Source organism: Larimichthys crocea, chromosome VIII (assembly GCF_000972845.2).
Source record: "Larimichthys crocea isolate SSNF chromosome VIII, L_crocea_2.0, whole genome shotgun sequence".
Classification (NCBI taxonomy): domain Eukaryota; kingdom Metazoa; phylum Chordata; class Actinopteri; family Sciaenidae; genus Larimichthys; species Larimichthys crocea.
This window is the reverse complement of record NC_040018.1, coordinates 12,967,736-12,985,691: the sequence shown is the minus strand read 5'-3', so window position 1 is coordinate 12,985,691 and position 17,956 is coordinate 12,967,736. Positions and strand designations below refer to the sequence as shown.

Genomic DNA, 17,956 nt, shown 5'->3' with positions numbered 1-17,956 from the left:
AACACGATGACACAAATGTTGCGTTTATTTTATGTGTCTTAAATCCTTAACCATATATCCTTATGTACAACTCTAGTAGTAGTCCTTGGTGTCCACTATATAACACAGAGTTAGACTCACTGCACAACTTTCCCTGTCAGAGCTGTCAGTACAGGCTGTCTTTTTGAGCTTCAAGTCACAATGTGTTGATTTGTTTTGTGTATTGGTTTATGGACGTGCAGAAAAAACAAGATATACAGTAGTCGGTGTGAGGTGATCCTTCAAGTCAGACTGGACAGCAGAGCACACAGCAAATTGGACAGGACCCTGAAACTGAATAGTAATACAAATGGTTTCCCAGAACACCTGTGAATACTGGGTATTGCGCCAACAAAGCTAGCCCCGGAACAATACATCACAGAAAGACCAAAGCAACCAGTGCCAGGAAGATTGTGTTGAGAAATGAGAATCATTGAGGGGCTATGAAAAACAATTATGAGGCCGGCTTTGTGCACAGTATTTATGGAAGTGGCAATAAAACACCATTACTGTCATAATGATGTAATGATGAAATATTTGGCATGCAATTTGTAATTAATATAAACAGCGTGTAATTATCTGTATGAGCATTTTAAACGCCAATGTGAAAAGTACAGATAGCACAAAGAATAAATGACACTCAGTGCAACACACATTACTCTAATGACGATATGACTATAAGAATAGAATGCAATGAACGACCAATTAATAAACAGTTCATCCGCACATCAAAAGTTCAGAATCGTGTAAAATTCAAAACACAGATTGTTAATTCTGAGCTAATAAATCTGAAAATATATAAATAAATGTTATCTTTTTAAAAACAGGCTCTTTTAACTTTAGCCTCGACGTTTCATCTTTTTTTTTTTCACAGCCTTGTTCATAATAACATATTTGTGGAACACATCTCGAATAAATGAAACTAAACAGAGGTTATCACTGCACTCACTCAGCATTAACAGTATCCATAAATAACTGACGTGCATGAACTGCCGGTTATTCACCTCCTACACTGCTGTTTTGACTTTCTGTGTCATTTGAAAGATACAAAACATCTGCATAATCATCCAGGATGAATACCAAAAGTTGTACCATAATGACTGAGTTAGTAATTGTAGAACAGCACTAAATGAGTTTCATGACCCCGCTGCTGCTGCTGAAAATCTATTAAACTCCACCGAGTAATGTCAAAACAACAAGACAATCAATGAGAATGTCTTTTGTCTGTCTGACAGAGGTAATGTGAATAGTAATGTAGCCCCTAAAGAAATACCACAGCTTCTATAAAATCTGCATAGTTAACTATAGAAATGCAGATTGAAGTGGTTTATATTAACCAGTGGGACGTATTACTACTACTGTAATATTATTGCAATATTTCTTATAGTGTACTGGGAAGTAACATTCTTTTAATAAGAGTCATATTAACAGTAAACAGACACCAGTCCAGTTTTAGAATTGATTTTACACTGCAAGGTAGAGGGCAGAGGCCCAGAGTATATTACTTATAACTAAACTTTTAAAACTACCTTTTATTTTATCTGAATTATGTTTGTACCTTTCCTTCCTTTAATTATTTCTTAAAAGAAGCTGTATATATAAAGCATGTTGTATTGTATTACAGCTACAGACAGTAATGATCATAGTTAACTATAGTAGCACTCACATTTGAAGTGTGACTGTACAAACTAAAATGCATTTATAGATTTTATAATATAGGCTATATATTTTTATCAGATTGGCACAGAGGTTTATTTTAAATATAGTATAATTATCTAGTACCATATATACACCCGTCAGCCATAAAGCCATAATGACCACTGACAGTGAGTAACACTGATTATCTCGTTATCATGATATCTGTCAGTGGGTAGGATATACACTGCTGCCCATAGGTTGAAATAAAATATTTTTAGCTCTTCTCTTGATGAAGTGTATCTTCTCAAAACTTTACTGATCGATCTCTTCCAAACATATCAAGTGAAAATCAAACCACAATAAAGCTGATGTGTATAAATAGTAATAAAAAGAGGAATATGTCTGAAAACCAAATTATTCCAACTTTATGGGCAACAAGTGAACATTTCGTCCTCAAAGTTGATGTTAGAAGCAGGAAAAATGGGCAAACGAAAAGATTTTATCACTTTCACAGGGTCCAAATTGTGATGGCTAGATGACTGGGTTAGAACCTGTGAAGTGGTCGTGGTGTACAGTGGTCAGTACCTATCAAAAGTGGTGAACCGGAAACATGAGCCATTGATGGACGTGGGAGCAAAGACTGGCCCGTGTGATCCAATCCAGCGCACAAGCTACTGTAGCTCAAATTGCTTCATAAGTTAAAGCTGGTTCTGCATTGCAGCTTATTGTATTTAGGGCTGTGAACGGAGAACATAATGTTACGGCTTCTTTATCACATTTCAAAACCAGACAACATTATACCCTATAATCACAACATAGTTCTTGAGTTGGTGAATGTATTAAAAGGCAGATGGAGCTGATTTTGGGGGGCTCAGTTGTTTTAACTGGCATGAGGAAACTATGTCACCATCATGGGGAAAATTTATGAGCAGCTGAAGCAATGATAAAACCTCATCTAGGAGAGTAAGAGCAAAGAGGAGTTGAGGATTGCTTTACAGTGTTGTTGATATAGGAGGACTGTAGGGAGGTTGAACCCAGTTTGGCTGCAGCAGAGTGTATGAGTTGTGGTAGCAGAGTTTTTCAGTAGGTACCAGGTACCCTCTGGATGGGAGCACAGAGTGAATACTAAAGCTTGAACATGCATCCCCATGGAGAAGCTGGATCAGATTTGACAGATCTGGTAGACGGCAAACCTGCTGCATCCGTTTTAGGTGGCAGTATGCGGCTTTGTGCAATATTGACTTTTTTCATGAGATAGTATTTGTGGTTTCATTCTAGCCTGCTTAAAGTTATATTTCCTGCACTGTGTATTGTGATTTGAAAGCGCACATGCCTTGATTTACATATTTATCACCTCAAATGAACATCGAGGGCACAAACTCTGCAAAGCTCCGGGGGTAAATAAGTTCAAGTGTGAAAATTTACTTCCATCTCATGGTCTTATGTATGAAGTACTAATAAAGGTTATTGTGTAGGTAGAGAACTTGCTTGATGACTGTGTGAAGGTGTTGTCTCACAAGCAGGAATTTGTGAACAATATGCCAACGTTTTTGAATGTTTATCTTCTCTCAGATTCACACTTTTTTTTCTGCTGATGATAACAGTTGTTTGGAGGAAGGAAACTGTTTATAATAAAAAATAAATCAAGTCCCTAGTCAAAGAGGTATTTTTGTTCTCAGTGGGTTCAATTTCACGTCGACACAGCAAAACTGTGCTCGTCGATGTTCAGACTGCAGGCTTTTTCCATTTTTTTTCTTTCTTAATAAGCACCTCCTTGTTGCAACTGGTGGCAATCCCAGTGCAGATATGCCAAGAGCTACTTGTCATTAAACCGCTGAATTAAATTCCTTATTGTTGCTTCTGGAGGTAAAATCAGCAAGAAGACAATGCCATACCTCACTATGTAGTTTTAGGCTTGATTCACTCGTGGATATGAGTGTTAAATAATATATGTCATTCGATAGATGTTCTTTTACATTCTGAATAACATCAATTCTATCTTGTTTGTCAGCGGTTGCCTATAAATATATCTAAAAGTAGTGCAGCAATAGTCAGATATGAAAGGACAAGAATACAGCTAGTTAGGTTTGTAGTAACAGTCTCTGGATAATTAACACAAACAACCAATCAAGAAGCTCATCAGCATCTCTAGCATTCTAGAAAACTCCATGTTTTTAGTTAGACGGGATGTGATAGTAAGTGATATATTAATAATGCAAGGCTACGACTCTTCACGTTGCTGTCTGCATGGATTACTGCGGGCCTGTCTCCTACAAATTGCATTTATATGCATTTATTCTACATTAGTGATTTATGTTCAAGGGCAACATTCAGAGCAAGTGGAGCCAAGGGAGGATCAGTGAAAATAAAAAAGGATAATGAATGTGCATGTAACGCATTATCGCTCAATACTAGCAGCCTGGCTTTATTTCCCATGTCAATTTAACAATCGGTGTTGGGATTTTTTAGGATTTAGAGAGTAGGTTAACTAAATTACAAAAAAAAAAAAAAACATTACTCACTAACTCCTCGAGGTAACAAGCCATGTTCATAGTTTTCTTAATTGGTCTGTGTTTTGAGACATCTCCCTTCAAATACAGCATTGAAACAATTATTTAAAAAGACTCTCCAGTCAGAAACAGTGTCATATGGGGCCCATGATTAGCCATACGCATTTTAAGACCATGGACTAAACGTGGACTAAAGTTGCACACAGGAGAATTGACCAGGATTTCAAAATAGGTTTATTGTGAGGACTGCAACCACTGATTATTTTCACGATCCATTAAACTGATGATTGTTTTCTGAATAAAATAAATTAATAAAATGTCTACAAGCTGCCAAAGTAATGTCTTAAAACATTTTGTTTTTTTCCAAGCAACTGTTCCAAACCACTAACAGTATAAAGACTGTACAGTGTATGTGTGAAATTACCCACAGGTTTCTGAAGAGCCGTTTTGAAGCTCAAAATCTGTGGGGCTGGCAACTGCTATGTTAGCACATGTTGGTTCAAAAACCCCAAAATCTGATCACATAAAGAAGAAAAACAGCAGAGTTTCAGATTCGAGAAGCTGGAACAGGGAAATTGTCTGTTACAAATACAAATAATTGTAATGTTATCAAAGGAAAGGAGTGAGCTGACACACACACACACAGCAGTGAGTGAACAGATTTTAAAACTTATTTTGTCTTCGAATGACTGTTTATTTCCTCAGTTTAATTAATTATCACAGTGAGCATGAGGGACATCCACCCCCACGTCTCACTGGTCTAATCAACACAATAATTTCCTCATCAATGTCATCATTTATTAGCTAGAACACAGAATTCTGTACAGTCTAACAGTATATTTAAAAAGAACAGGATGCTGCATATTAGCTCTCAGAGTTTGGCTTTGTGATTTCCAGTGGCTCTTGTAAAGTGCAGGGTTACACTCAGGGTTTGTACAAAGAACAGCTTCTTTCCTCAGGCTCCGCAATTCATCCTCCACACTCCATCATAAATACTGGGAATAGTTATGGGGTTTGTTTGTTGTGTAGAATAAAGTGACAACTTGCAGTAAATTAACCTTGAACATAGAAATACAGATACACCAAAAATGCACTTTAAACCACTAGATGCGCTGCTTGGTACCTGGGCAATTTAGTGTCACCATACGCATACATGTCTATGTATTGTGGCAATAATGATACAGTTATTAAACTGTAATACATATCATTTATATATATTTGAAATACATCACATGTGTACTATCCTAACTGTGTGTTTATGTAGGCTGAAGGACAGTGGTGGAGTTGTATCATGTTGATTTGTTGATTTTTGTCTGTAGATGGTTCAGCGTTTCTGTGGAAAGCACAGGAAATGTACTCTCCTTTTCAGACAGCAGACACTGTGATTTGATACACATACACAGTGGAAACTCAATGCCAAATTGTCTGCAATGCTTCAACTCTTTGCTCTGGGCAGCAAAAAGAGGAAGCTCAGCTTTACCTGAAAAGTAAGTCTGTGCCTTGATGTGAAGGGTTTTATTGTCACAAAATACTGAGGAAATGTGAAAAGAATGCAGTGGGAAATATTAAGGTAGGTTTTTTTTTTTTTTTTTTTCTAAGAAGCCAGTTACGGTTACTGGAGGGGAGGGAGCTGGAGTGGTGGTGCAGGGAGATGAAAGCAGATAGCTTCAGATACACAGACAAGTATAAAATGAAAAAAGAAGATTCCTAAAGCAGCATAGTAAATCACAGGAAGATATGGCCGAAAGATTCCTGAGGTTCTGCTCATCTTGTCAGGAGGCTGCAAAAGTATGTATTTCCTTTGCTGTTGCATTTCTTTTCAAGCTTGACAGTTATCATCGACAAGGTGTCACCACATTTTCACATCAGAAACTGCCAGGATGCTTGGAACATCATTGCTACACATGTTTCATACTAAATTAATAAAGGCAACTTTTTGGTCATGTTGTGTGTATGCTTTTTAGACTTCAGGACATTTTTCGTTAGATTTCTGCATTGTCGACTGACTGACTGTTTGGAGCTGTTCTATAAAACCATTCTGTTTCTGTTTTTTTTTTTTTATTTTGTTTTGTTGCTGAAAAACATTCAGAGAAAGCCGCTGTGCTCCTATCATATCTGCACATCTAGTGGTATTCAAATGTCTGTCAGTTTTTCGGGGGCATGATGTTTATCATGGATATGCACCGCACGTCATCATATCCCTACCTCCAACTTGCTGTGGTGACTCACGGCACAACTGATGCATGAACTCATGGCTTCAGATCTCAGTCCGCCCAGCTTGAAACAAGACCATATCATCTTTTTTTTAAATCCTCTGGTGCCTCGACTACTTTCACCAACCTGACACATCCCATAGTGCTCTATCAAAGATGGTACTTCTCTTTTTCGGGAATGCAAATGTAATTTTATTCTATTACTGAATGTCAAAAAGAGTAGCAGGTTAATAATGGTATTATAGCATGCAGAGAAAATAGCTCCAGGTAATAAATGGCGTATATCTTATTAATAATATGGTAATGAGAGGGGTAACATTTGATTGCTTAAACCCACCCCTCTTAGTTACCCTATTAAGCTTAACATTCTTGCATGCGGTATTATGCAGTTTGATGGAAGCACTTTTATAAAACAAGAAGTCTTTTGCACAAAAGTTAACAAAGGTTCCTTCTCATCTCTAACCATCAGAAAACAAAAAGCAATGAATGAAAATAAACTTTGAGATCACTGGAATGTAATAGTTTTTGCATTTCATGTAATATTCATCTTAATTTAGAAATAAACCCACTTCTTCCATGAACTGGCCATAGCTGCAAAGGGTCTGTCATAATGGTGGTACTTCTACAGGAATTGGCATACCAGAGAAGTATTAGATGACACCGAGCTTATAATGAACAGCAGAGAAATGTTTTTTGTTGCACAAGTGGTTTTTGACATTTTCTGTCTTGGTCCTTTTTTCGGCTGTGAAAAATTTTCGTGTCTGTTGTTACTGACATGACCTCCAGCTTGTGCTGTTCTAAGTGAAGAAGAAAAACACAAACATGTTACAGCTCTTTCAAGTCTGCAGGGGGTGAGTACACTCTAAAATTAGATTTTGGGTGGGGTACTTTAAGGCAGCGAACCATACACAAACCAGTGGTTGCAAAACTTTAATGAAATAATTAAGTAGATAATCCAAATATTAAACTGAAAATAGTATTTTATGTCATTTGATTTGACATATTGCTGCACCTTAAAACTGCAACATAATAATGCTTCATATCCTCAAAGATTTTGTGAAATTACCTGATGAGTACTCCCATCAAAATCCACTTTAAACTGCTAGATGCTCTGCTTGGTAGCTGGCATCGCTGTAGACAGAAAAATGAATAAAGCACTTCCACTCCCATTACATTTACATTAAAGGTATTTAGCTCTTGCACTTGCACTTCTAGCAAATTATGATGAGGGCAGCAGTAAAATTAGCTTAGGCTAAAACTGATGGCGCCCTGATAATAGAGCTCAGCAAACATTCCTGTAATATGAGAATGCATCTCTGCCAGAAAAGTTCAAGGAAAAGAAATTAGAGGAAGAACAACGAGATAGCGAGGAAGATCAGATTTAGACAAGAGCGTATTTGCGGGAGGATATGGCAGGAAAAGGTGTGATACAAGTGGGAGCAGGGGACGTGAGGTATTTCCTGACGAGATGAGTTTTAAGTTTACAGGGAGTGATGTGCCGTCTTGACTGAGATTCAGGCAGATTGGTGGAGTGAGGACCTGACTTCTAATAACACAAAGCAAACTTAAACATGGACTGAAAGTGGTGAGGTGGTGATTTGACATGTTTGTTTCACAGTGAGGGTGAAGTATGGTGCCTCCCCTAAATGACATGTCAGAAGTTTTCTAATCTTAAGTGCTTTTCAACAACTTTCTGACAGCATAGAGGTCATGACCATGCCACCTTCTTGGAGTAAAGTTTGATGATTCAAGAGAAGTACCCTATTAGGAATATTCAACTATATAAAATTGTTGTATTTTGAATAGAATAACAAAACATCCCTCAGTAGTAATGGATGACTCAGACGTCTATCTTGACAGTAATTACCCATTTATAGTGATTAATTTGGGAAAAGAACAGCGGACAATTAGTGGTTAACTGCAGGGGGCGTCACACAGGCACAAATTTGTTCCATTGTCAGAAAGGGAAGTCGACACTGAAAATGGAGGGAGAACACAAGATGTAATTGAATGTGTTTCAGGAAGTGCAGGCATAATTGACCCAATGTTTTACAGCAGCATTTTCAGCCTGAATAAATGTCAAAAAAGTCGTGTGTTTAGCTGGGTTTGGACGTATAAAGTCTGCAACTTATTATTTTCGTTGTCAATCTGTTGATTTTTATTCATGTTTGCAGCAGCACCCTAGAAATTGGTTAGGCCACCACTTAAATATTTCAACAACTGTTGGATGGGTTGCCATGGGATTTGGCACAGATACCCATTGCTGTTTTATAATGGTGGTGATATAGCTGGTTCTGGGTAAACAAAAAAGATCTTAATGCTTAAAAATGTCTATTTTTGTAGGGATTATTTCCATAATGCCTGTCAGGGGCAAAAACAAGCAGACATACTTTGACAGTGCGCAATCGCCCTGAAGGATTGCGTTGCTGACTGCTGTGCTCTCACTAAATGCTGGACCAATTTAACAAAAATGTGTCACTGTTTGTCATTTACCCACAAAAGAACATAGGAACATGGTCCAGATTGAAAAGGTAGCTCCATAGACTGAACTGTTTCCTGCCTCCCAGAGTTTAGTCTTGTCCTGATGCCATTTACCAACATCTTGAATATAGCTCCCATTTTTATAACGCCTTTCAGGGGACTCAAGGACGCTGTAGATTCAGTGCATGATCATTGTGTATATAATGCTCAGTTAATTGCCAGTTATATCATATCATTGCGAGGACAGTTCAGAGTTTACTGTTGCAAATGAAATACATTTTGTCCTTTTGAATTAGAAGACTTGAATAATTGTCACTAACAGTTCATCTGCTTGACAGCCATTTCAGTGGCCATGGAGCGTGTCCTATCACAGTCACAAACACATCCACAGTTTATGTCATGTCTGACGTTTGTTACTCATCTTTGATGATGCCCATCTGCACCAAACACTGTATATGTTCTTCGGCAGCAGGTTTTCTGATGGAACTGACACATTTTACTTTAGAAGGATGTCAGCTGTGCTATTCGGTGCTCACATAACAGCACAGCATGATGATTTCAACCTTATTCATGATGAAACGCCGGGTGTCTTGGGCTAATGTTAAGCTCCGCACATTTAAGTGATTTCTAAGTATCCTCCACAGGCTCTGGTGGTGACATCTTCTTTGATGACCCCTTAGAAATCCGAACATTTGAACAGAAAAGCACATCTTCATTGCTTCTGTGGAGTCTTTGAATTGTGCTGAGATACCATTTAAAGCCTTCAGATACTAATCAGCAGCATTGTGAGGACAGTTTTTGTGAGTCAGAAATTCATATGCTATCAATGTTAACGAAAAAATAAATAATAAATTGAAACTTGTTTGGGTGATTAGGGATGAATCCTGGAAAGAATGCAAAGAAGACTATAAATTAAGTGAACTTACATAAATAAACATAACCACAAAGCCAACAATTATAATGCTTGATTACAGATTGATTAGAAATGTTTGGAGGAAAGTATGGGAAATGTTAATTATGTAATTAAGTGAATAAGCAGATTATATAAATGCACAATATGAAAAATTGGTTTCTTTGATTTTTGCTGAATGCAATGTATACAAAAATCTGAGTAACTTAACACTTATGATGCTGCAAAGCTGCATCTACACAAAACATATTTAACAATATTTCCTTTTAGTCTTTATGCAGGAATCTGTTATTATTACCTATCACCATTTGCTGGATAGAAGTACCACAGTTGGGAAACGTTTGCAGAGATCCCTGCACCAGGGTCTTGAGCCTCCCAGAGGTCTTCATTATGTGAGGAGTTAGTGCCAGTGGCTTTTTGTCATCAAGGACTCAGGCTTCTCCTCCCAGGCTCTGGGACATTAACGTTTTCCACCACAGGGACTCTCTCCTCACAGTCAAAGATACACTAGGCTGCAGAGGTGATGAAGGGCCTCGGCTGGTTGCCCAAAACGTGCTTTAAGCATCCTAGAAATTACGCCATTGTGGCCCGCTGCAGTTACTGTGTGGAGATTTCCAAACTGATCTCCGACCTGAGGAAGAGTCTGTTTTCAAGTCTCAGTCTAGAACAGTGGAAAAGAGTAAGGGTTCATAGCTCTGCACAGAAAAAATAACATATTTCATCAAGTTTATGAGAAAACTGTTAAAAAGTAAAACTGTATTTTTCTAAGATTTGAGCTCCCTGGTAGCATGAGGAATTTTTGCTTTCTTAAAAATCTTTATGGTTTACTTCAAACATTATTTCGATGCTGAACTGAACTGAACTACCTCGCATGATAATCACATGCAAGGCTCCAGGGTATGTCACAGCAACATCTGTGGAGCTTTTGGCACAGATGTTTTTCAACTGAACTCTTGAAAGTGAACCCAGCTGTTAATGTAGATGAATAACAAATTTTCTCTCTTCTTTGTATTATGTCTACAAAACAGGTATGGCAGTGTGGCGGCAGTGTCGAAGTCCTGCCTTGTGCTCGCATCGCCCACATAGAGCGTGCTCATAAACCCTACACTGAGGATCTGACGTCTCATGTGCGGCGAAACGCCCTCAGAGTTGCTGAGGTTTGGATGGATGAGTTTAAGAGTCATGTCTACATGGCCTGGAACATTCCCATGGAGGTGAGTGATCATGTTAATCATGTTAATCATGTTAATCACAGGCTATTCTAATAAGTGCAGGTCACAGATCTCACATTGGTGTCACAATTCAGGCAGTTATCTGTGTCCGCGTCTACATCTAGAATAGAAAGGCATAATTATTTTTATTTATATTTATATTATTTAATATAAAAATCTGAGACAAAATAGGAACAAATAATATATATATAAATACATATACATATATAATAGAAATACATATATAAATATTATATTAAATATATTTTAAGTACAAAGAACCAAGAACTGTGTGAAAGTCAGCACAGCAATGCAGCACAACCGCTCAGTAGCATAAGCAGCTCATTTTGATTCACCTTTTTTATGTAAAGATTACATTTTTGACATTTGGTGTCTGAACTTTTTGCTGTAGACATACAGACAGGACACATTAAGAGACGTTGAAGTTATACAGCACATTGGTAACACTTGTGTAGTGCGTTATCTGGGCATTCATAGTGAATTATAATGCATTCATAATGCTTTATAACTTGACATAACACATAATGCTCTCTGTGACTTGTGAATTACTCCTGACTAGTTATAAACTATAGGTTGACTGATGGGGCTTATAATGCATTATGATTACCTATACTCACCTATAAACACATCTCAATAATTATCAACTTGTAATATAAGTATGGTCACTTATGATGCAGCATAAGTTCTTATAAATGTATCAAACTTTACTTGAATTAATTATTATATGTAGATCCATCAATATGTACCTCACTTTACAGAGCACATACAATAATAACTCATGAGACTGCATGGACTGTTATAGCACCTTATGAGTTCTTACTACAGTTGATTGTTGAGGTGTGTGCATGAGTATAGGTAGGCATAATGTGTTATAAACTCCATTAACCTCTAGTTTCGATTCATAAGACACTTAAAGTTCTAATTCTTTAAGTCACATCTGTAATGCTTTATGAATGTTCATATGGTAAGCACCATAAATGCATTATATTCCATTATAAATTCCCACATAACGCACTATAGGTGTGGTCTAAACAGTGTTCTCGTTGACCGTGACCAATATTTGGCTGTGTAGGCACAAAAAATCAGAATTTGTGTGTGACAGTCTAACTGCAGATACAATTATACCCCTGAAATTGCAAAACAGTTTTTTGTACAGCAGAATCCATCATAAGCTGTCCTTTGTGACGTTCCTTCAGCTTCTCGGTTTTATAGACAGCTGAGATGAAATGGTGTCTGCTTTTAGCACAATCTTCAGTATGCATGTATGTGTCCCATTTTTAAAATGTCAGCTGTCAGCTATAGCTACAGGCTGAATTGACAGACAGCAGAACCATGGAGACGTCATATGTGTGCAGAATAGGAAGAAAACACCTCCGTCTCAGTATCACAAGTGAGCCCATCACAGTATAGGTGTCATCAGACCATATCACACATATTGCAATATTGATTATTTGTCCCATAGCTATTAGAAACAACATAATGAGAATAGGAACCTTATTCATAGCTTGTCAAAGCTTGATTTTTCTTTCTGTATGCAGGATTTGTTGTTGTAGCCTTTTGTATGGTAATTCATGTAAGTCAGAAGTGAAGAAGTGATTCACAGACACACAAATATGAACACAGATAATCAGGCACACCACCATAAATCTACAGGACCAACAGGCCCGATTCATTCTGCCGCCACCTAATCTAAATGTTACAGAGTTGAGTGTCATCTGTTATTATCTGCAATCCTCCATCACATATGTTTAGTTGAATCGAGCCCCTGACAACTCCAGAAGGCTCAGATGAAATTATTCCTCATCACTTAGGGAAAGGCCTGAATTAAATATGTGCCACACAATAAATAAATGCAAAATATTATTCAGTAAGATTTAGTAAACTGAGACATAAGCAGTTAGAGAATTCAATAGAAATGACAGAAATAACATTTTAAAAGATGAATTAAAGAAACTATCTGGATTGCAGCTGTGACTTGGGAGCACAATGATTAATAATACAGAGAGAAAAATGAATGCAATCAATTTATTCATATTATCTTTTCATTTGAGGCTCTGTTGTATTATTTGTAATGTTGAAAAACGCATACAAACTCATATTTTTACAAAATGTCTGCAGACTCGCCATTAATCTACCGGTAACTAAAACAAACTGCACATGCGACATGCTGTCTTGTGTTTTTACGGTTTAACAGTGTTATATAAGTGTTATATTTTAGTGTTTTCAGTAGATACTGATTTATATTTTATCTTGAATGGTATTCGGTAAAATTACGTAAATAATCACTACGGTCGTCTTAGGTTAAATGTAGCATCGCTCAAAGGCGAAGTCAGATGTTTGTTCACCAAAGCTTTTTTCTTCTCCTGCATAATCTGTTTGAATATGTAAATCCACGTTATGAATAGATGAACATCTGCAGGCAATTCATTCAGTCAATAATGAGGCGTTTAACAGAGTCTGTACTCAAGAAGCATGAAATTTAGCCCCAGCTTTAGCCCAATGAATTAACCGCACAGCAAAATTGTCAGTGTTAATTTACCTTTGAGAGTGTGAAGATCAACACAGTGCTCATATAAGTCATATAAGTCTGAACTCATCTGAGTTCACTTTTTGATGTTTGTGAGCACCACAGTGCCCCGTCAGCAACTTTACTCTACAGCTTTTGAGTTATTAAATTATTAAAAACAAGCATCAGTGACTTTAGATTAGAGACAGTGGACAACATGGGGCAGATGGTTACATGCAGTGGTGGTAGAAGTACTCTGATCTTTAATTTAAAAAATAACCAATAACACACTGTAATATTGCACGCCAATCCCTACTTAAATGTACAACAAGGAGTTTTTAACTTGTTATGAAACAGCTTCAATTTAATACTGATGCCTCTACATGACCTACATAAACAAAAAAGACAGAAGGGGGTCAGATTTGGTTGGATTCCCCTTGCAATAAACGTCTAATAAATGCAATAAACATGTAGCCGATTTAAGTAAAAGTACAGAATTATTAGCAAGTAAATAAAATTAAGGTATCACAATTACTCATTCTGTTAAGCTGCCCAGCTTTGACACTATGACTGTCCTCCATAGCCCGTTATTATATATGACACTATTAGAGTGCTACCGCATCAGTGTGTAAGTGGCCTTTTACTGTTATAGCTGGTACAGTTAGTTTTAAGCAATGGTTTCCAAAATGGGGTTTGAACCACCTCTAAAGAGTCACAAAATAAATCTGATGGGTCGTGAGATGATTGAAGGAAGAAGAAAAATGAAACATTTCTGTTCTGATACAACAATCTGTTTATGTTTTCTGGAACTTTCTCTAAAATATGCTGTTTTTTTGGTATTGACGTCCTTGCCTTGAATTATTTAAACGGGACCACATAAGAAGTTTTTGGAGGAAATCTCTTTGGTGTAAACTTAACACAAACAAGGAACTTCTCAAAAACAATGTTGTTTTTATAAATGTATTGTATCTACTATATGTTCTTAATCTGAAAAGTTGACAGGTACTACAGTCACCAGATGAATGTGATGGACTGACAAGCACAGCATTTTCCTCTTAAATGTAATAAAGTAAAGGTTTATGTAGGATAAAATGGAAATACTTAAGTTATGTACAAGTACCTCAATCAAGTAAGTTACTTTCAGTCACTTGCAACATGGAGCCGGTCCTCAGTGTGGCTGTGAAACATCTGGATTGATTATGGTAGATGGTTTTCAAGTCAGAAGAGGAAAAAATCAAAACCCCATAGAAGCTGTTCAAATATACAACAAATGGCTGCACAATGTTTTTCAATGACCCATTATCTGATTTGGTTCTCCACAAGCCACATTTAATCAATTCTATGCTTTGTGTTTCTGTGTGTGTGTGTGTGTGTGTGTGTGTGTGTGTGTGTGTGTGTGTGTGTGTGTGTGTGCGTGTGTGTGTGTGTGTGCGTGTTTGTGTGTGTGTGTTTGAACCCAGGACTCAGGAATTGATATCGGCGATATCTCTGAGAGGAAAGCTCTGAGGAAGAGGCTGCAGTGTAAAACTTTCCGATGGTACCTGGTCAACATGTACCCTGAGATGAGGATGTACAGCGACACCATCGCATATGGAGTAGTAAGCCGCCGCCTCCCTCTTCATCCCAGATTCAGTTCACTGTCTGCAAAAGCCAGAACAAGCCTAAACCGTGCCTGAGCAAATCATTTTAATCCCTTGTGTGGGGATCCGGATGGCTGCTGTCAGGAACACAAACAGTTCACAAAGACGAGGTTTGCTGCAGAGACTTTGATTTTCTCCTGCTCACTTCAAATTAGACGCACAGATATGTAAATATATAGATTAATTTGAAGTTTACTCTAAATATAGATGGAGCAGAGAGCTTTGCTGCTGCTTTATTAGTCAGAGAAGCCAGAAAACTGACAGCCAGCAGGGCATTCTGGCAGTGTTTCTATTTTCCCATTCCTAGTTGTTCTCAAACAGCTTTATTTCCACGGTCCTCCCACCTCACATCACTGTGGTGCACCCTAATACACAGTGACATACAGGCCACAGTATTACTGCACCACTTTCTATGATTTTTCTTCTTGTACAAAATGACAAATGGTGGAAGGGTATAGCAAGGAAATAGGCCGGCCTCATTACATTCATTTCTCTGAGTTAGTTGACCTCATTATTCTATATTTGCGACATGCATTTGATGGGCTAGGCAGTCGTGGTAGTTTGAGGAGTATATATCCTATTTGCCAGGGAAAAATAAAAATTATTTCACATTTCCAAAGAATGTGTTTGAGGTCTAATTTATTCATTTCTCATCCTCCTCTTCCTCCTGATATACAAATGTGGGTGCGGGAGAAGCAGGTGGAGGCCGTTGCTGTCCTTTACAGCTGCGAGTTCGCTGTGTATTCGCTAAGCCATGCCCACGTTGGACCAGTACAATGAAATCTAAAGGATTTTATTTAAATCCTTCCAATAACTACACTCCACCCACGTTTCATTCAGAAACACGTCACATTACAGAAGCTAAAGACGCTCTAAATGACGCTTCACACGTTAAGCTAATGTTCCCACAGGTGTCACTGATGCACATTTACTATTTTTTCCCTCTGCACCATGAGAAATATTTAGACCTGAGCTGTTGCACGGGACCGTGTGGATTTACTGATTGTCAGATAGAAGTAGACATCTCCTGAGCCTATGGGGAGCTGAATCATGCCTAGCTGTGTTCTTCTGATCTAACATCTTTACCTCATTCACTTCCCACACAAACCACCGTCCCTGGAGCTCCCCGCAGTGCAGTTTGTATCTCGTAATCAGGCAGACCTTTGTCATGATGCGCATGAATAACTCTCTGGGACTCAAAGTCTGAATCATATTCGTCAAGCGTGAAGCTCCTGATTTACATTTGTATGTATGATTATGATTCATGTTGTAGATGTTTCAACCTGCGCAGATTATTCTGCATTTTCTGTAAATATCTTTTAATATTTGGGTTCTGTTTATGCAAACACCAGAGAGTATGAAAGGGATGATCTTTCTCCTTTCTCTGTTTCAGTTTATAACGCCTGTCCAAACTCAACACAATCTCGTGGAAACATTTTCATATTAACAGTGAGCAGCACGGCAAGCAGAAGTTAATGTTTGGATAATAGTTTCATTCGCCTGTGGGATAGATAATGTTCTGTAGAGTTGAAGAGAGCAGGTGGTAGATGCAGCTTTCTCGCTCTCACTGTGATAGTTTGGCAGTAGATGTGTTTGTCTGTGGACTGGACACCACCCATGGTCAGGAATTATCCGTTACTATTATTCAGTCCATCAAAGCACCAGAACCTCTCTCCACCACACACCTGACTAAACATTTTCAGCTATATTTCCTTCATCAGGGAGATTGTTTTCAGTTTCCTTATTAAACATACAGTCCAGTAATCAGTTATACTAGTTATAAATTTTAAGCCTACGAGACATTATCATCATCAAATACAAAGTACTAGATTTGCTCTTGTAACAGAAATGTGCAAGAGAAGTAGAAATTGCCCATAAATATATAATATATATGACAACCATCATTTCAGGATATTCTGTAGCAGATAGTCTTTTATCTTAATGAGCAAAAATATATGAATATCAATTTTCAACTACTAAGCAACAAATTGTGTTTTCTTTCAACCCCATTAATTTTTTTAATTTACCCAAATGGCTTTTATCTCACAGAATGTATGGATATCCAGCAAAGTCTGTTTTAAAGCCTTTGTATAACATAAAATATTTATGACTAAATATGCAGCAATAAAAGTTCATCATGAGTTCAACATGTCAGATCAGATCAGATTGTGAGCCAAGTGTTGTTTTATCCTAAAAATGAAGCAGCAGTCATTATGTTACTGGGTAGTGCATGAATACACATTCGTGCCATACTTGAAAGCTCTGGGTGCAGTTGGAGTCATGGTGATTGAGCAGACCACTCCTTCATCTCTCCCCTCTCAGTTTCACTGATTATCAGTCTGGGTTTTGGCAGCACTGGTATTTTGATGTGCAGTTATTTAGATGATAAATGGACTGTACTTAAACAGCACCTTTCTAGTCTCCAATCTACTCAAGGCGCTTTTTCACTACATATCTCATTCACCCATTCATACGCACATTCATGCGCTGACGGCACTGGCTACCATGCAAGGTGCCAACTGTTCATCAGTTTGGAAGTTAATCATTCACACACATTCACACACTGATAGCGTATCTCTCGGGAGAAAATTGGGGTTCAGTATCTTGCCCAAGGACACTTAGACATGCAGACTGGAGGAGCTGGGGATTGAATCACCGATCATCTGATTAGTGGATGTTCCACTCTACCTCCTGAGCCACAGCTATTGTTTCTCATGTTTTCAAGTGCATTTTGTATCATTTCACGTGTAAAGTGTATCCTAATAAAATTATCTCTGAGCCTGTTAGTTAACGTTAGCCTAGTCTACA

General features: G+C 37.8%; 1 protein-coding gene across 1 annotated transcript in view; it reads left to right on the top strand.

Moving 5' to 3' along the window:
- galnt18b (UDP-N-acetyl-alpha-D-galactosamine:polypeptide N-acetylgalactosaminyltransferase 18b) overlaps positions 1–17,956 on the top strand; it is a 71,568-nt gene that overhangs the window by 45,447 nt on the left and 8,165 nt on the right. Inside the window, exons 7-8 of the mRNA XM_010744806.3 lie at positions 10,799–10,984; positions 14,969–15,106. Coding sequence (XP_010743108.1) covers positions 10,799–10,984; positions 14,969–15,106 — 324 coding nt within the window. The remainder of the gene's footprint in view (positions 1–10,798; positions 10,985–14,968; positions 15,107–17,956) is intronic.